The following is a 20,725-nucleotide window of genomic DNA, read 5'->3' on the forward strand; positions in this document are numbered from 1 at the left end:
GCAGTGGTTTCACTTCCAAACTAAATGCCCTGATCCCACAATGGAATTTGCTCTGGCAGATCCCACAGGTGCAGGATTGATGCTTAGGACAATACTGCTATCAAGGCATCAGTGCAACATTTCATGCCATGTGTTAATAAAATTAATGCTGTATCTTAGTTATTCAAGTGGATTTCCTATTTTCAATAGATAGTATTAAATGTCTTCCAAATACAGTGGTCACCTTTAAAAAAACCCAACATTTTCCAACATTAATACGCAAGAGCACAGTTTTCTTATTATACACACCGGGAATAATTGCAGTTTCTTGCATACCTCTGTTGGGTAACTTGGCAAATTTGGACTAAAATGTTTTAGTTCATCATGCAAAGGAATTTTTTAAAAAAAGACATACACGTGTATTCACGTTAATAAAAACAGGAATAGTTTTGTTCAAAACTAAGAAATTTTAGATTTGATAAAGAGTACAGAATAGTAAAAGAGAAACCATGAACTTCTGACCGTGAAGGATAATCTCTGATTTCACTTTATACATTTGTTTTGAATGATATTCTTCAATGTAAAGAAACTGGTTAAAAAGTATATTAGATTTCCACTAATTAAATATGCCATTACCTTTGTTTTGTGACATAAGCAGTACATATAAAAATAATGAAACTAATTGAAAGGTCAGAAAAGCAACTCAGTCAATGCTAATGAACCCTGAACATACCCTTTCGTACAATTTTGTCCAAAATATTAAAGTAGTTCTTCTGTGCTGCACCACTCAGTGAGGTTAGCTGAGATTTTGCAATTAACTGCAACAACTAAAACAGAAAAAAATTAACATTAGAATGAAGGACTACAAAAATCAAGCATGCTTTAAATAGATATTCTTCTATGAAAGACTGTAGCATCACAGTTATGGCTTATGAAAAAACTTTAGTAGCTACAGTGCTAGGGAGAGAAAAAAATAGGATATAAATTAAAGAAAACTGAAAGTATACAGAAGGTTCCACTAACTATTTAAATAACCTCTCATTAGTAACTCATATTGCGACATACATTTTCACTGTACTGTACAAATATTAATTATATTTCTGAGGTTCCTACCAAATAGACTTCAGAAAAAAATCCACATAGTCCAAGATTAGTAAAATATAGTTACATTTCTTGCAGCTCATGGGGTAATTCCTCTCTTCACCTTAGTTCTTAGAAAAGCTACCATGTACAAGAAAAGCTACTATGTACAACTGCAAAGGGCACATAATTCAAAACTTGCTTTAAGTGTTATGTTTTCTGACAGAGCATGTACACTGATGGTCATAATTTTTTCCTTTTTAAATCTTAACATTCTGATTTTATTTTAAATTGCTATGCCATATTCAAAATTCCACAGCAATCAAATTGAAGGACTGACTCTAAACAATGTTAACAGAAGCCATATAGCTGTCTGAAAGGCGCTAATGCTGAGAATTCTCAGAAAGGGTAGCTGTGCATCTAAGGGCTTTCTGCAACTCCATCATCGCAGTATTCAGTTGCTCATGAGATAAATTTAATTTGCCTACTGAGGTCCACTGAACCTCATGGAGTTGCATTACTTTAGATAGAATACACAGGCCAAAGGCATTAGCATAACTCAGTCACTATCCAACATTCAAATTGTGTACCAAACCCTGAACCTTGTTTAAAACTGAGACCTCAGCCTGCATAGTACCATAGTAAAAAAAAATTAAATATACTTTAAACTTTTTACTGAAGTTATAGAAAAGAAGGAAAAACAGTTAAAGCATTTGAAATGTAGAGTATTACATAAGGCTTTAATTTTAACAACTTCCCTTTCTCTTTAGCTACAGAAAGTTTTCAGAAGAAAAATGTACCCTGTGTTCGACTCTTTTAGATGGTATCAAAGATGGCAATAACAATCCTTTCTGGTAGAGCCCTGCGCGGATATGAAATTTATATCCGCATCCGATCCATGGATATCCACATCCCCGGATGTGGAGATCTGTGAATATAAGTGGATATCCGCAGATTTGCAAAGCTGTACTTTTTGGGAAAAGAAGTTAGTTGAGATGGGCTGAAGCTGTCATTGTTGCTCTTGTTGAAGTCTAGAGAAAGGACCACCAAGGAAAGAAAATGCAGCTTCTGTCTCTGAGATGACTCTCATTTGCAACCTCACTGCTGGAGAAACACATGGAGATCTCACAGTCTCATCACCATTCCGAGACATGCAAAACATATACCAGCATTAGACTCTTCAGGGCATTGCTCTTAGCTGCTCATTCCTGGTCACAGGCTTACAGCAATATTGCACAACAGAATCATGGAATCACAGAATATCAGGGTTGGGAGGGACCTCAGGAGGTCATCTAGTCCAACCCCTGCTCAAAGCAGGACCAATTCCCAACTAAATCATCCCAGCCAGGGCTTCGTCAAGCCTGACCTTAAAAACCTCTAAGGATGGAGATTCCACCACCTCCCTAGGTAACCCATTCCAGTGCTTCACCACCCGCCTAGTGAAAATGTTTTTCTTAATATCCAACCTAAACCTCCCGCACTGCAACTTGAGACCATTACTCCTTGTTCTGTCATCTGGTAACACTGAGAACAGTCTATATCCATACTCTTTGGAACCCCCTTTCAGGTACAGGGAAACCCCGCTATAAAGCGCCCCGCGATAATGCGAATTTGGATATAGCGCGATCATAAGGTGGCTCCCGCCGCCCCAAGAGCGCAAAAAAAAGCAACGTGCCTTCCCCACTGCCTCTTCCCCCTTGCCCCTGCTTCTCCTTTTGGCAGGAAGAGCCATTCTCCTCCCCAGCTGGTCCTCACTCTTCCTCTGCCCCTTGCACATCTCCCCTGCTCTCTGCCCAAGAGAAATTGACCGGCTTGAAACTGACCAGCTTTAAATGGTAAACTTTTCGTAACCCAGCTATACCGCGACCCCGCATTTATCGCGATTGAATTTTTTGGACCCTAATCATCGTGTTATAGCGGGGTTTCACTGTAGTTTAAAGCAGCTATCAAATCCCCCCTCATTCTTCTCTTCTGAAGACTAAACAATCCCAGTTCCCTCAGCCTCTCCTCATAAGTCATGTGCTCCAGCCCCTCTCAATGATAGGTGGGTGGTGAGAAGAAGGTAGGGTGACCAGATGTCCCGATTTTATAGGGAAAGTCCCGATATTTGGGGCTTTTTCTTATATAGGCTCCTATTACCCCCCACCCTCTGTCCCGATTTTTCACACTTGCCATCTGGTCAGCCTAGAAGAAGGGTTGGGACTGGCCTGAAAGGGGAAGCAGCCAGAGACGATCAAAGTCCTTCTGCACATGAATGTCCAGCTTTTAAAAAGTCAGGAGTGATTTTTCCCCTCTGTGTTTTTTTCCCCCCTCTCTCTTTCTTTCTTTCAAGTTGTACTTGTAGGCTTCCCTTGTTTTGAAGCTGAAGAGGGGGCTCTCTCCTGGACAAATAGGCTGCTCTGAGCCCTTAAGTGGTGTAAAGGAGCTTCAATTTAAATGCATGCAAGGGAAATCCTGGTGCAAGAGACACCACTAAAACCCATTTCCACTGAGCTCTTTAGACAGTTCTGTTACAAAGAACAGAAGCCATGTCTAAGGGGAAAAAATTGCTTTTTGTCACAATTAACATAAAATCACATTAAACATAAGGTAGAAAATAAGAGAAGTTACATGTTGGGGCCTACATTAATGATAAATCAGAAGTTGGAGATGGAAATGAGACTATAGAATTTTGATATTGGCACAAATAATTTGTTTGCATAGTGAGACATCAGAACAAAAACCTTATTCACAGCTGCAATCACTATATTAAAATGCTTTTACATATCAGCTTTCTAGATGTGTTGATTGAATTCACACTCATCTCCTACCATACCACAATGGGAAAACTGGATAGTTTGCTACTCACACTACTGATTCTCTTAATTTCTCATAAATTTTCTGTATTCATAATAAAAGAGTTATATGCATATAAAGAGCTTGTTTAGATAGACTTTTTCCTAAAGGAAAAAGGAAAAAGTTACAATTTCCAGCATTCACAAACTGACGTTTAACTAATGTGCACTAAGTGTGCTCAGCCTTTTTAATTTCATTACTTTAAAAAGGAGATCCAAGGTCAATTCTTTTTGACTACACTGTAGTTAAGTCACATTATGAGAGAGAACTTTTTGAACTTGGGACTGGACAATTTCAGCAAAGCTCAATTAATCATTTTACAGGATCTAACACTTCAAAGGTGGTATTCCCGATCCCTTGAAAAGCCGTACGGACAGTTTTATTCTATACTATAGAACCTTTCTAATTGGTGCTAATAAGTGGGAAGCCCATTGCCATTTTGAAGGTGAACAAATAAATGCATTAAAGCTTTTAAAGTACAATTAAAAATACATTTTATTGTTCTGGTCTATGGTGGTTGTTTTCTTACTGTATAATGTATTAAAGCATATTTTACAAATATAAGTGATGTCATAAGACTTTATTATAAACCCTCACTACAAAACTCTACTAAATACTTGCTTGAGAAGTAGGGGGAACAGACTGCTAGGTTTGCTGGGGATTTTTAGTACAGATTAGGACTGTAGTTTTTGTATGGGGCTTTCATTTATGTTCCTGAAATATTAATTTCTAGCTTCCTCTCAGAGAAGATAAATTCCTACCAAAGGGGAGATGCATTAGGTCATTAAGTAGGAATAAAAAAATAACAGATAGAGAATACCCTTCTGGCACCTAAGGGGAAGAAAAAGGAGGTCTAATGCCACTTCATGAAACACTAACTCAATTTAGATAAAATTGGAACTGTGAGCAACTGATAATTGGGAACTATTTTATTTCAAGCAAATCCACATGAAGCATTTGGACCTTGATGCAGCACAGGAATCGGCAACCTTTGGCACATGGCTCACCAGGCTAAGCCCCCTGGCGGGCTGGGCCAGTTTGTTTACCTGCCGCCTCCGCAGGTTCGGCCGATCGTGGATCCCATTGGCCGCGGTTTGCCGCTCCAGGCCAATGGGGGCTGCGGGAAGTGGTGGTCAGCACATCCCTCGGCCCGCGCTGCTTCCCGCAGCCCCCATTGGCCTGGAGCGGTGAACCGTGGCCAGCGGGAGCCGCGTTCGGCTGAACCTGCGGAGGCGGCAGGTAAACAAACCGGCTCGGCCTGCCAGGGTGCTTACCCTGGCGGGCCGCATGCCAAAGGTTGCCGATCCCTGCTGCAGCAAATGCGCAGGCAATTTGTAGTGACCAGCTATGGAGATAAGAGAGTCAGCAAATTCTAGACCAAAACAACCACTATCTGCTGAGCTAACGGCTGACTGCTTCTCCCCTCTCTTCGACACCACTGAATGCAAATGCACAAGATGTGGCAGTTTTTTAGGAATCCAAAAGCACAGAGCACAAGAGCTTAAAAGATGTATTTAGGATGAGATTTTAAAACATTTTCTAGACACTCCTATAAACTCCACTGCAGAATGATGCAGATAAGTGGAGGAAAATGAAACTCTAAGCTTTCCTACACAGCATGAGCTTCGTAATTGGTTGACCCTTTTCCAAATATTGCAGAGATTTGCCGACATCACTGACTGTTGGGGAATTCCAATATTGTTACAATAGACCTAAGAAAGGAATGAAGTAGAAACTTGAAGTGTGATTGTGTTTTTATTGAGAGCCCTGAGACATCCAGAAAGGGGCTTTTACAGTTTTTCAACAAAACAAGTGTCATTCCCCACACCATAAACAGGTTTGCCAACTGTCTAATCACAACAACCCAAACACTCTTGCCTGCCCCACCCCTTCCTTGAGGCCCCACTCCTCCCCTGCCCCTTCTCCGAGGCCCCGCTCTGCTCATTCCATCCCCCTTCCCTCTGTTGCTTGCTTTCCCACACCCTCACTCACTTTCAATGGGCTGAGGCAGGCGATTGGGGTACGGGCTCTGGGCTGGGGCCAAGGGGTTCCGAGTATGGAAGGGGGCTTGGGGCTGAGCCTGAGGCAGGGGGTGCGGGATGCAAGGAGGGGGTGCAAGCTCTGAGAGTGAGTTTGGGTGCAGGAGGGGGCTCAGGGCTGGGGCAGGAGGTTGGGGTTGAGGAGGTGAGGGGTGCGGGCTCTGGGAGGGAGATTGCGTTCAGGAGGGGACTCCGGGCTGGGCAAGGGTTGGGGTGTACGAGGGGGTGCGGGCTCTGGGAGGGAGTTTGGGCACACAAAGAGGCTCCAGAATGGGGTAGGAGTGCAGGAGGGGATGTGGGGTGTGGGCTCTGGGAGGGAGTTTGGGTGCAGGAGGGGGCTCCAGGCTGGGGCAGGGGGTTGGAGTGTGGAAGGGGATGAGGGGTGCAGGCTCCAGCCACGTGGCCCTTACTTTATGCTGCTCCCGGTTGGTGGTACAGCCTGTCCTGGCTCCATACCGCTCCTGGAAGCGGCCGGCATATCCGGCAGCGGCTCCTAGGGGGAGGTGCGGCCAGGGGGGGTCTCTGTGTACTGCCCCTGCCCTGAGCACTGACTCCGCAGCTCCCCTTGGCTGGGAACAGTGGCCAATGGGAGCAGTGGCGGCGGCACTTGCGGGCACGCGCAGTGTGTGGAGCTCCCTGCCACCACCCCAAGGGCCGCAGGGATGTGCCAGCTGCTTCCGGGAGCGTCGTGGAGCCAGGGGGCCTGCCTTAGCCCCGCTGCACTGCCAGACTTTTGGCGGCCTAAAATCTCCCGGTTTGGTTTCAGTAGCCTCCGGGAGATAGAGCCCGATTCCGGGAGACTCCTGGTGAAACCGGGAAGGTTGGTAACCCTAACCATAAAGAATGGTGTCTTCCCCTTCCGGCCAAACATTTTCATTGTACTGCACATTCTGCTCACCATCCCCATGTCAGGACAAGAACTTTCCCCATATTAATTATTTTGGAAATAAAGTCTTAATTGAGAGAGCGGCAGCTCTGGTTGGAAAATGCTGTTTCTCACAAAGTCAGCTTTTCTGATTTTCTTACTGATTTGACAACAAAAAAGCCAGATGACTGTTCTGTGTTTGTTTACACTTTGCCATAATACAGGCACCTACATAGAGCTGGACTGGGGCCTCAGAAGAGTTACTTCGTTCCACATGACAATGGAAGAAATTCTTTAATTACATCATACCGCTTTAACTTGACACAGCAAACAGAAGTATGTTACAAACACACTGTATAAACATAGTCAGCATTAGGTCCATTGACAACTAAAGGTTACTCTTGGACACCAGAAGAAGACTGCAACATAGGAACTGTCATACTGAATCAGAACTGAGGATCATCTAGTCCACTATTCTATCTCCAAGAGAGGCCAACACCAGAAGCTTCAGTAGAAGATGCAAGAACTCTGCAATAGGAAGATGTGGGGTAATCTCCCCCCCTGCATTAGGTCTTTTTCTGATTTCCAATAGTTAAAAAAAGATAGGCTTAAACACTGAAGCATGAGGTATAATACCACTTCCAAAATTTATCATAAAATATCACTACTTTGGATATTCTTGATATCCATATAAATATCCAATCCCATTTGAACCTTGATAAGTTCTTGGCCTCAACAACTTCCTGTGGCTAAGAGTTCCACAGCTTAATTACAGGTTATGTGAAAAAAGTATTTCTTTTTATTGGTTTTTTACTTCCCCAACTCTTACCTTAATTCAATGTTCCTTTGTTCTTATGTTATGAGACAGCAAAAGCCTAGGTTCCTAATTACTTTCTCTCTATTATTTATTTTATATACTTTTACCCTGGGTCACAAAAGGACAGGATATCTCTGTGTTCACCTGCTACACACTACTGCAATGATATTTGTACAAAATATGCATTGTGAGGTATCATTTGAAAAATAATATCACAGTGGTCAATATCATCATATGTAAAGTTATAAATTCTCTCTGTGTGATGTTACTAGAACGTGTTTAAAACCAGGCGGTTTAGCCTGGGCAGAGGTAATAAACAGGTTTGTCCTAGACAAAGAAATGTGGGTTTACCTCAATTTACATATTAGCAGTAAACAAAGCCATCAAGCTAAACCAGCAGGGAATACTTGGAGACTGAACTCGAGAGATGGAGAATTAGCATGGCTCCTGCACCACAGAGAGACATAGGAGACTGAATCTCTAGGAGACCTTCCTGACTTTCAAAACAAAAAACAATACCTTTGGGAATGTAAGGGACAGATAGAGACTCCATCTTTATCTAACCTCGCAGGGAAAAAGAAACCAAGCAGTTGTGTTCCATGTGTTGGGTCCTGGCCAAAGAATGACTGGTGAGAAAACTACCTTGAGCAAAGTCTGTAGCTTTTTAAGGTAGGTCTTAGCCATTAGAAAGCGTATTTTAACTTTGGTTTGTTTGTAACCTGTCCTACCTCCAATATCTTCTACTTTGTATCACTTAACCCATGTCCTTTTGTTAATGAACTTGTTTTACTTTTAATCTAAACCAACCTAGTGCTGTATTTGAATTTAAGTGATTCTTAACTCCAGTTAAAGTGATAAGCTGTACTTTGGTCTCTTTAAAAGAGCATCGAACCTTATTATTTCTCTGCGTGTGCCAGAAGAGGGCTGGACACTTCAGGGCAGATGGTTGTGGGGAAATTTGGGACTGGGGGTGCACTGGAATCACCCTGCAAGTAGTAATGAAGACTGGTGAAGACCATGGGCTGCTGGGGTTGGACCAGGGCTGTACAGCATACAGACTCAGGGAACTATCTACATGCTTCTCTGCTGGCTATTGGTATCCAGGCTGTGAGCCATAGCAGAAGACCATGGCAAGCAGTGACATAACCTCTCAATGGTCTGGGCTGAACCCCCAGATGTTACACCCCTCTTACTCATCTCCTTTCTAGAGTAAACAAACACAATCTTTTCACTCACTCTTGCTATGAAAGTTTTTCCATGCCTTTGATTGTTCTTAGCATCTTTCTGTGAACTCTCTCTAGTTGTGCAATATCCTTTCTGAGATGGGGTGACTAGTACTGCACACAGTGTTTCAGAGGAAGCCACACCTGTTCTATATAGAGACATTTTAATATTTTTCATATTATTCACCACTGCAATCCTTATAAATCCAAGCTTTGAGATCTCTACAATGACACCCATGTCCCTTTCTTGATTTGATACTGCTAATTTAGAACCTTTTAAAGTGTACACATTTAAATTTTTCCCTCCAATGTGCATTAATCAACATTTAATTGTATATGCCATCATATTGCTATTCCTGCCTAATCTAAGTAACTTAGTAACTAGGGCTGTTGATTAATTGCAGTTAACTCATGCGATTAAGTTTTTAATCACGATTAATCACAGTTTTGATCACATTGTTAAACAATAGAATACCAATTGAAATTTATTAAATATTTTTGGATGTTTTTCTACATTTTCAAATATATTGATTTCAGTTACAACACAGAATACAAAGTGTACAGTGCTCACTTTATATTATTATTTTTGATTACAAATATTTACACTGTGAAAATGATAAACAAAATAAATAGTATTTTTCAATTCACCTCATACAAGTACTGTAGTGCAACCTCTTTATCGTGAAAGTGCAACTTACAAATGTAGATTTTTTTGGTTATATAACTGCTCTCAAAAGCAAAAAACTTTAGAGCCTACAAGTCCATTCAGTCCTACTTCTCATTCAGCCAATCACTAAGACAAACAAGTTTGTTTACATTTACAGGAGATAATGCTACCCACTTCTTATTTACAGTGTCACCAGAAAGTGAGAACAGGTGTTCGCATGGCACTTTTGTAGCTGGCATTGCATAGTATTTATGTGTCAGATATGCTAAACATTCGTATGCCCCTTCATCCTTCGGCCACCATTCCAGAGGACATGCTTCCATGCTGATGACGCTTGTTAAAATAATGTGTTAATTAGATTTGTGACTGAACTCCTTGGAGGAGAATTATATGTCTCTGGCTCTATTTTACCTGCATTCTACCATAGATTTCATATTATAGTAGTGTCGGATGATGAATCAGCACATGTTGTTCATTTTAAGAACACTTTTGCTGCAGATTTGACAAAATGCAAAGAAGGTACCGATGTGAGATTTCTAAAGATAGTTACAGCACTCGACCCAGTGTTTAAGAATCTGAAGTGCCTTCCAAAATCTGAGAGGGATGAGGTGTGGAGAATGCTTTCAGAAGTCTTAAAAGAGCAACACTCCGATGCAGAAACTGAACCACCAAAAGAGAAAATCAACCTTCTGCTGGTGGCATCTGACTCAGATGATGAAAATGAACATGCGTCAGTCCGCACTGTTTTGGATTGTTATCAAGCAGAACTCATCATCAGCATGCATGACTGTCCTCTGGAATGGTGGTCGAAGCATGAAGGGTCATATGACTCTTTAGTGCATCTGGCATGTAAATATCTTGCGACGCCGGCTACAACAGTGCCATGCGAACACCTATTCTCACTTTCAGGTGACATTGTGAACAAGAAGCGGGGAGCATTATCTCCTCCAAATGTAAACAAACGTGTTTGAGTGATTGGCTGAACAAGAAATAGGACTGAGTGGATTTGTAGGCTCTAAAGTTTTACATTCTTTTATTTTTTGAATGCAGTTTTTTTGTACATAAGTCTACATTTGTAAGTTCAACTTTCATGATAAAGAGATTGCACTACAGTACTTGTATGAGGTGAATTGAAAAATACTCTCTCTTGTTTTTTACAGTGCAAATATTTGTAATCAAAAACAAATATAAAGTGAGCACTGTACACTTTGTATTATGTGTTATAATTGAAATGAATATACTCGAAAATGTAGAAAACATCCATAAATATTAAATAAATGGTATTCTATTACTGTTTAACAATGCAATTAATCGTGCAATTACTTTTTTTCATTGCGCGATTAATCGCTTGACAGCCCTATTAGTAACATTTGCAAATGTTACTATCTCATTACTTGCTGCCATTTCCAGATAATTAATAAATGCATTAATCACAGAACCTAGAATGGAACCTTGAGATACCCTGCTGGGAACCTTTTGCCATGATGAAAATTAACCATTTAATTTTACTCTTTTAGCTTTCTGTCTCCCAGCTAGTTTTCAATCCATGGCAATATGTTGCCTGTCACCCTGCGACTACTTCACTTCTTTAGTAGCCTCTTGTTTGGGACCTTGTCAACTGCTTTTTGGAAATCTGAAGAAATGGTTATATACAAAAACTACATCAGAAATATTAAGGTTACAATCCAAGCATTCAGATTAAGAAACGCTGCAATTAAGGTTGACTATGCCAACTTTTAATGTAATATTTTTGTATATAGTTTCCTAGATTTTTAACAAAGAAAACTGAAAAACAAATTATATCACATTGCATCATACTGATTCCAGCATGGGTCAGTAGCAGGGTTGGAACCTTCAGATTCACAGCACAGACCTCTAACACTTGAGCTAATGGAGTAAATCGATATTAGTAGGATGTCCTCCTGTGTAGTTGTGGCAGGGTGGACTAGGTCCAGAGACCCCCTGCTGGAGGACTCACGGCCCTGCATCACCCTGTCCCAGAATAGAGCAGCAAGAAGTCCTCCAGGCAGCCTAGAATTGTGTTTGTAGGAACCATCGGGAAAAAAAAAAAAAAAAAAAAAAAAAGGGGGGGGGGCCCCCCACACACAAGAGGCAGGTGCTGACTCCATTACATTATGGTACCAGAAGTGGGATCTTCAGACCGACCTTGTCTAAAGAGGGTCAGATCAGAATTAACTGTTTTACTGGGGCAAGCTTTTAACTGTTTTACTGCAAGTTTTTAACTGTTTTATTGTGTGAGGCCAGAGGCAGAGGTCAAAGGAGGACCAGAGGCAGCCATGGAAAACAGGCAAGATTTTAATTATTTATGGGGTAGAGCCAGAAGCAGAGGCCGAAGGGAGGCAGAGGTAGCCCAAGCCGAGTACAACCTGACTAACGGGGCATGAGAAAAGACTGAGTGGAAGAACCACTACCCCAAGTCTGCCTCGTGGCCTGCATCACCCTGCCCCAGAATAGACCAGTGAGAAGTCCTCCAGGCAGTCTAGAGTGGCTGCAGAAGAGCGGCCAATCACAGGGGCTGCTGGAGCGACCAATAAAGGGCCAGAAGAGACAGATAAAAGGCAAGCAGCAGAGCAAAGCCTTCAGTTGCTGTGTGGAGCTTGATGAGGGAGGACTGGGTGCCTGGCTGGTTAGACAAGGGCAGCTCACTGCAGAGAGCTCACCAGGCAGAACTGAGTCCAGGATTGGCTGCCAAAGACCAGGTGCCTTGCTGGATGGATAGAGTAGCAGCAGGATCATGAAAAGGTCAGTGTGGGCAGGCTGAGCCCAGGACCTAGCCAGATCAAGCAAGGGTACTGAGATGGGCCCTGCTGGTCTGGTTGCAGACTGAGCCCAGAGAAGACTGCTGAAAAGGACACCAGCTGAGGATACCGACATGGGCCCCAGCTGGGTGGTTGAAGGAGGCAGTGCCTCTGAGAAGAAGCCTTAGAGCTATGATCCTATACCATGGCCGAGAAAGAACTTGGATTGTATACACCGGAAGGGGGGACAGTGTGTGTGGCTCAGCCGGAGAGCTGAGCTGCCGAAGACCAGCCGAGAGAACTAGCAGCTGGGGTCGGTGCTCGTGAGAGGCAGGTGCCAGCTCATACCTAACCGAGAGAAAGGGCCATCCACAAGAGGTGGGTCCCCCCACCCCATGAAAAGAACGGTGTTTACAGATACTATCAGCCAGACAAAAAGGGGCCATGCACGAGAGGCGAGTGCTGACCCCGCTACAGTAGTCCAGTACTGGAGGAAAAACTGGGACACACACTTTGCCAGGGGCTTTCACAGATTTGTTGACAGAGGAATGGTAATGCTAAGGAATCTTGGGTTCCATTCCAGGTTCTGGAGGGGAATGGGGGTAGATGACACTGTTCCACCCACCAAACCTGAACCCTCCTGAATCAGTCCCAGTCTTGTCTCTCTCCTTCAGCATACAGTTAAATTTTGGAAAAGCTATAAGCCACTGAAAACAGGTTCTATAAATGGGAAGAATTATGTAACCTTAAGTAAGGCAGATCTGGTTGCACTGCTTATAATGCCAACTAGTTCTCCTTAGTTACTACTTCTGACATGTTCTTTGATTAGTTGTTTGCAGAGACCCAGCTGCCTAGACTATTATATCATGATCAGCCATGTGCTTTGTTAATCTTTTGCTAAATTATTGTTTCAACCAATCTGAGAGGTACATATGTAAGGCTTACTGGACTGTAAATTCACTGGATCAACCTCTAGAGGTTTTTTTTTTTTTAAAAAAAAAAAGCTTGTTACCCTCCAATCCTCTGAACAGTGGCTGTTTTTAATTATTGCATGTTTTTGTTAACAGCTCAGCTACTTCTGCTTAGACTTCTTCAGAACTCTTGATTTACCATTTGGGTCTGGTAACTTACTGCTTTTTAAATTAACAATTTGCTTCAGCACCTATTCTGACACCTCTGAATATATCACCTTTATTACAAGAAAAGAGCAGGTCCTGGCTAAGAAGCTCTTCAGCATTCTTGGTGGTGAAGATTGATGTAAAGAAATGTCCTTATCATCCTTAATTGCCCCCTTCAACTATTGATGATTTAGTGGACACATTGATTCTTCTGCAGGCTTCCTGCTTTTGATACACTTAAAAAAACAAAAACCAAAACCCTCTTTTACCTTTAGCTGTTTGCTCTTTTAAATCTATTTTGGTCCTTCTAGTTCCATCTCTTATTGGCTGCTGTAATTTATGCACCTGTTTATTGGTTTTACTATGGTCAGATTTCCAAGTTTTGAAGTATTTCTGTTTGCTCAAGTAGCCTCTTGAGCACTGTCATTTAGCCATATTTGTTTAAACACTCTTCACTTTCTCGCAGTAAACATTTTCTGAGACTGTTACTGTTTTTAAGTACCATCCCTGCATTCACCAAGGATTTAAATTCCTTTATTTTTAACTTCAGGGCCTTTTTGACTAACCTTCTCATTTGACTAAAACCTCATTTTCTCAAGTTTAATGTCACGGTCACTTTATAGCACACTACCTGCCCCTTGGCTTTTGAATCTAGATACAGTGTGTTGCTTAAAACTAAGTTAAGGCTAGCCTCTCTTGTTGGATGCTCTAGGACAAATTGTTCCAAGAAGCAATCACTAAAGGTGTTGAGAAATTGTTTCTCTTAAAAACTTTGCCTTGTTGTGTCATTTGTGAAATAGATGAAGACAAACATGGCAAGAACAGCTTCTCATTAAAGTCATTTTTGGATGATGGACAGGCTAGAAGATTTTTTAAAATCTGGGTGCTGTTCCCAAAGTTTTAGAGGAAATAATAATAGTAGAAAGGGAATACCAGTTATCTCACTAAGTACCTGCCACTTATAAAGCATGTGGAGCAGCAAAGATTGACAGAGTGGTGTAATGACACCCATAGCTAGGGTTGCCAACTTTCTAAGTACAGAAAACTAAACACCCTTGCCCCACCCCATCCTGCTTCTTCTCCTGAGGCCCTGCTCACTCCTCATCCTCCTCCCTCAGTCGCTCGCTCTCCACCCCCCCCCACTTTGCTCACTCCCCCCTCTCACGGGACTCACCTGCTGCCTGCAGAGTCAGGCTGGGAAGAGCTGACATGGAACCTGCCCACCTGCAAAATCAGGGCACAGCAGAGGTCGATCCCCGGAGCAAGAAACCGGGGCGGGGTCAGTCCCCATAGCGAGGGGTTAGGGTTGGGGCAATCAGGGAATGTTGGGGCAGAAAGGGGGATGGACAGGATCCCTCCCTCCCCCCGGGTGGCGGGACCTACCTCTTGGAACCTGGTCCGGAAACAAGCCAACACTCTGTCAGGCATCAGCAGCTCAGCAGAGAGCAAGCTCCTCTATATAGGGTGATCAGATAGGGACAGTCCTGATATTTGGGGCTTTTTCTTCTATAGGCGCCTATTACCCCCCACCCCCTGTCCCGATTCTTCACACTTGCTGTCTGGTCACCCTAAGCTCCAGCCACAGCAGCTCCTCTTCCTCCCTCCCCCCCCTAGTGGCAGAGACCAGTTACTACGGTCAAGTGGACTTTTAGCGTCCGGTCAGCACTGGACATTCTTGTCAAAAACCAGACACCTGGCAACCCTACTCATAGCACTAACACTTCATTGTTTTCAGAAAAAAATGCGCTACAGAAAATGTACTAATTCATAATGCATTATCAAAAATTATTAAAATTGCAATTGTGAAAATAAGTTAAACAAACATGATGTATTATAGTTTATTTTGCAGAATATTAATAGTGGGATCTTAATTTGCTGTTTTATGAAAAAAATTTATAATGCAAAAAAGTAACTACTGAAGTTACCACCAATGTTTCTCTGAAAAGTCATCAGAAAAGAGTTATTGGCCTATTTTCTTCCTTCTGCAGTCTGAGGAGTTTCACAGTATAATAAATCAGTTTTCAACACACACAAAATCAAAGTTTACTCCAGAACTTGGATTTTTATATATATATATTTTTAAATGCATATTTTTATGCAAACAGCTTATTTATGTAGTTGCAAATTACCAGTGTATAATTATACCAGACAAACCAGCAAAACATTTATGAAATATATAATATAAACAGCTTACTTTGACCACATAATTGAACCTTCTGATGTCCTGAATTGCACTTGAAAAATCTAAGCGATTAAAAGCTTCTCCCAACGTGCAATAGCCATGTCTCTTGAAAAAGAGGAAAACATACTTTTAGAGCAAACAAATTAAAAACTGGTTCAGTTAATCATCACTAATGTTCTGATTCAAGAACGCACTTAAGCATGTACTTAAAGGTAAACATAAACCTAAGCACTCTTATGGAACAGGGATACTTTCCTGAATCTAGGCCAAGCATTCATTTGATTTCTTAGAGAGATGAGGAAACTACAACTGCTCCATTTTGAACTAAAAGGTATCTAAGTGATGCCACACATTAGTAAGGCCTTATCTTCGTTACAGGTGAATACTCCTGGGACAATTCTGCACCAAAAATAAAAAATTCTGTGCACAATATTTTAAAATTCTGCAAAATTCTGCATATTTTATTTGTCAAAATAACAATTTAATCACACCAGTTTCAAATTATTTTGGTAATTTATTTCAAAAGACCTGTTAGCAAGTATGGCTAACAACAGAGACGACAAAAAAGATTCAGGAAATGTTTTTTGACAAATGGATTCCTTACTAGGCATATTATTACAGAACTTTATGTATCTTTGTTGGCTGTTATCTATTTCAGTGAAATTAAATATTTCATTTAAACAAAGTCATTATACAAACGTACTGTAACGACCTGGCGTAAGGGGGTGCTAGCATCCTTAAGGACTGTTTTGTGTCTGTCTGTCATGTCCTGTCCAAGTTCGAACTTCTGTGTGTAGTGTAAGGTTTTACGGTTTACCCCCACTGTAGCAGAAGGGGGGTTGGTGAGTTAGTGGTAGTTTAGTTGTAGGATAATGGTGGTTAGCATGGGGAAATGGAGAACCCGGGTAGAGTGTATGTTGGGGTGAGTGCGCACGTGTGTGTGTTTGTGTGGGCTGGGTCATGTACATGGTTCACCAGCCAACACCCTTTCGTCTCTGAAGGTGGTATGCGTGCCCTGTGCCAGGCGTGGGCAGGACTGCTGGAGAGGTACAGTGATAAGTGGGAGTGGAGGCGGCAGGTTCAGGCTCATGTGCGTGCAAAGACGTTACGTTTATACATAACTAGTACAACTGAAACACGCAAAACTGGAAAATGGAAACAATTTGGTGGAAATCACAAATTCTGCATGAAAAATAAAATTCCACAAGGAACATTAATTCTGCGCAAATTCTGCATTTGCAGTGGCGCACAATTTCATCAGGAACCATGGGGTAAGTAAACATGTGCTTGTAAGTGCCTGGTAGCCTACCCCGCTACTACACAATTGTTGTAGATATCAGTACACTGCTGTCATATCCTATGTCTGTACTGGCATTGTATGTGGCAGTGACAAGCAATAGTTATCTTGACTTGTATCTTAAGATTAATTGGGTCACTCTGTGCTTACATTTGCAGGGTGCTGTAGGACAACTTGTCTGTTCGCTCTTGGGATTGTGGAAGGAAATAGTCTAGGCCCACAAAATTCACTTACTGGCAGTAACCAAGCTGATGTAGTAGTGTGCCGTTTGGCTCCCTAATCACCAGGGCCAAGAACTACTCCTTTTTATTGATGTGATGTTTTGTTTTTGTGTCTCTGCACTAGCTGTTAGGAGATGTGGGCAGGGACTTCAGAGGCTGTTTTGGGGCTATAGGAGATTGAGGTAGCAGCTTGCAGCCAGAAGTAGCATCAAAGCAATTGAACTGGGCTAAGTGGACATGGACGCATGGACTGAGACTATGCTGTTTTTAAATGGCAGATAACCCCTACTTCCGGGTAGGAGCACAGGCACATGCTGGTGGGAACACATGATGATGGAAACCTGGGATGACTAGTCATGAGTAAGCTGTGAGGCTGTCACGGAGGTCATGGATTCCATGACTTTCTGTAACTTCTGCAGCAGCCAGCAGCAGCAGTTTGGGTGTGTGGGAGGGGGTTCAGGGTTAGGGGCAGAGGGTGGGGGTGGGTTCGGGGCTCCCCAGCTCCCACTGGCATGGCCCTGCAGCTCCTAGGCGGAGAGATCAGGGGGCTCCGCGTGCTGCCCGCACCCACAGGACCTGACCCCGCAGCTCCCATTGGCTGCGAGCTGCACAGCCAGTGCTTGTGGTGGGAGCAGTGCGCTGATCCCCGTGTCCCCTCCACTGCCTAGGAGCTGCACGGACACGTGGAGCCGGGTAGGGAGCCTGCCAGCCCCACTAACCTTCCCCTCCCAGCATCGCATGGCCTGGCCCCCTCCCTCCCAGCATCGCATGGCCTGGCCCCCTCCCTCCCAACACCATGACTTCTCTAGTGCTGGACTACTGTAACAGGGTCAGCACCGTCCATGACTTACTAAAAATACCCATGACGAAAATGTAGCCTTAGCCATGAGGCCAGAACTTTCACAGACCACTGCTTCTGGGTAGGAATACAAGCACATTATGACGGAAACATGGGATGACTAGCCATGACCCCAGAACTTTCACATGAAGAAACACATGTTCATGGAACTGAGTAAGGTGCTTCCCTGGCGCTTAAGAGACAGAGCACCCAGATGTGAGAACGAATAATGGTTTAGAAGTGCGTTTCTATTGCCCCGTGTAAACTGCCAACTTCAGACTGCTGCAGATCTGTTGGCAATCAGATAAGATGCCGACTTCTCCCCTACTTCTTCAGTGTGGATACCCTCTAACACACTGTGCTCTTCCTGGGATGTTTAAGGGAACAGCTCTTGTGAATCGGAGACAAACTTGTGGACCAGGCTAGAGCCATCCTCCTCTGCCTCTCCCTCTCCTTGCTGGCTGGGCTAGGTCACATCTCCATGGACATCCAAATTCTGAACCCACATGCCTCCTAGCTCCACAAATGAGTCCAGGCTGAAATGGGTCTACGTGCTCCTCACAGGGCTGCTCAGAACTCAGTCCATTTCATTGTAAAATGAACATGTTGCTGGGGCACTACAACACTTCTTATTCTTTTTCCTGGTCTTCCAATAGCTCACCTCGAGCCCCTTTATTCTCTCTCTGCACTGCTGTTTGGTCTGCTCAATCCTGTGATCAGCCTGCAGCTCCTCAGATACACTTTTTGTACAGTTTGACATTCCTCTTTGTACAGTTAAAGATGTGGGTTTACTTCAGTCCAAAGGTGCACCAAGATTCTGGTGCGTTTGTAAGGCCAGGAGCCTGCATACCAATACACATGCTTCTTAGGGGCCACTGTTCTGCTGTTTCAAACACTGGGGATAGGATAGCTGGGGAAACTGCAAGCAGGGTGGGACTATGCACTTTCTTGAGTAGAGGGAAGTGAAGGTAGACCATTTCTGGTCAGGGCTCAGGGAGATGGCAAGATAGAACACATGAATATGTACCCAATGAGCTTATGGGAATTAATTGAAGGACCATGGTATCTCAATTGTTGAGCAGCTACAGATACCCTTGTTTTAACTATGTTTACCTTGTGGTAGCAACGTGTTAAAAGCCATCTTGTGGTCTGCCCTATTGTTCAGAGTGTGATGGCTGCCCCACTGTAAGACTGTCTGAATGAATACGGTGTTGGGAGGGCCAGGGGGGGACGATGGCCCAGGGTTGATCATGAGGTTAACATGCAGTGAAGATAAGGCATAAGATGTGTACTTAAACACCACATGTAATCAGGCAGTAAATAAGGACTGCAAGACAGCTAGGGCACTTACTTCTCTGGTGCTTTCTTTGTGAACATAGATCCATTTTTCACGATAAAAACCTAAAAACAAATAAATTAATGTAACAATTTTAACTTTCAGCACATTAGGTAATATTTATTACATAAGTTACACAAATGTATCATTCTTGATAAAACTCTGCAAATGAGAGGTTTTTTTAAGATATTAAGATGAAGGCTACTTACAAAAGTTTGAAACAGCTGATGGATAAACAGTTCCAAAAGTACTTAAGTGACTTAGGCACTTACAAAAAGTTTATACCATGTAGTAAATTACACATACAAAAAAACTAAACAAAAAGAAAATTATTTAGGTTGCAAAGCCAAGCATTCAAAAGTAAGGAAACTCCAGATTTTAGGCTGCACCAGCAACCTATATTCTGCCCTCTTGTGAGTATATATTAGGATACAGTTTTAATTACATGATCTCATATTTTACATAGGGCCCCACCCTCATTCTGTGCACATACTCTGCTGTCTCCCCAGGAATAGTCTTTGCCCCAGGGTTCCCCGGTGTTGTCCCCTCAACCCCAAACAATTTGTGCCCCCTCTCCAGTGTTCTGTATGCCCCTTTCTGTCCCTCCATGCTGTGTCTTCAAGGATTGTGGATCACTGTATCCCCCAGTTTTTTTTTAAATCATTAAGTACCCTAGATGCTGTGATTAAAAGTAAAGGGGGGAAAAAAATCAATAAAAATTCATTTTTCCAAGAGCTGTTTCACTACTGACAAGTTGAATTAAAATTACATATAAGATTAGCACATGCTTATAAAGGCAGTAACTAAAAAGTAAGCTTACATATTCAGAAGAACCTCAGTTTAAAGTAAAATTCCCCCAGAAAAAGAAAATAAAAGCAGCATCAGTTGACTGATTATTAAAGTGATTTCACAATTCACAAATATAATTTCATAGGATCATCAAGATCTTATGCTCACTGATTAATGATAGAGTAGTTTAGAAAAGCTGTATCATTTATGTATGCATTATTAATACTGAATTTTTGTAAAAGCAGTACTAATAAGGATTAGTGAATTATGCCCTTATGAGTAAGCTTAAGAGAAATATTTAAATACTTCAAAGTTATGAAACATCGTCCAAACTAGAACTAAAAGCAATCTAGTCTTACATTGTGATTTTGTGTTATTCCGAAAATGGTCTTTTTTCCTTTTCTTGGCTGCAAATTCACAATCTTCAGTTCTGTATATTTCTTCATCATCATCAGTTAAGATGCTGAAATAAACACACATTTAACTAAAGAACCGTCTAATGATAAATATTTAACTATAGGGGGCTTGCACCTCACTCTGCCAATTGGAAATTCACAATTTAAAGAGAATATTATGTCAGGGACCTTAGCAGAGAAATTGTCATGTTCAGCACCTCCTCTCTCATTTTCATAATTGTGTAGTGTCCTTGTTTCAAATATATATTAGCTTCCATAGGAAAT

The 20,725-nt window shown here is 42.3% G+C and overlaps 1 protein-coding gene across 1 annotated transcript in view; it reads right to left on the bottom strand.

The window, feature by feature from the left end:
• Positions 1–20,491, bottom strand: part of FBXO25 (F-box protein 25) — a 43,404-nt gene extending 22,913 nt beyond the window's left edge. Inside the window, exons 1-3 of the mRNA XM_026655111.1 lie at positions 20,405–20,491; positions 15,577–15,669; positions 713–806 (exon numbers count right to left, since the gene is read on the bottom strand). Of these exons, the coding sequence (XP_026510896.1) occupies positions 713–806; positions 15,577–15,669; positions 20,405–20,491 (274 nt within the window). The remainder of the gene's footprint in view (positions 1–712; positions 807–15,576; positions 15,670–20,404) is intronic.
• Between the last annotated feature and the right edge of the window lie 234 nt (positions 20,492–20,725).

Source organism: Terrapene carolina, unplaced genomic scaffold, assembly GCF_002925995.2.
Source record: "Terrapene carolina triunguis isolate 2854851 unplaced genomic scaffold, T_m_triunguis-2.0 Scaffold42, whole genome shotgun sequence".
Taxonomy (NCBI): Eukaryota; Metazoa; Chordata; order Testudines; family Emydidae; genus Terrapene; species Terrapene triunguis.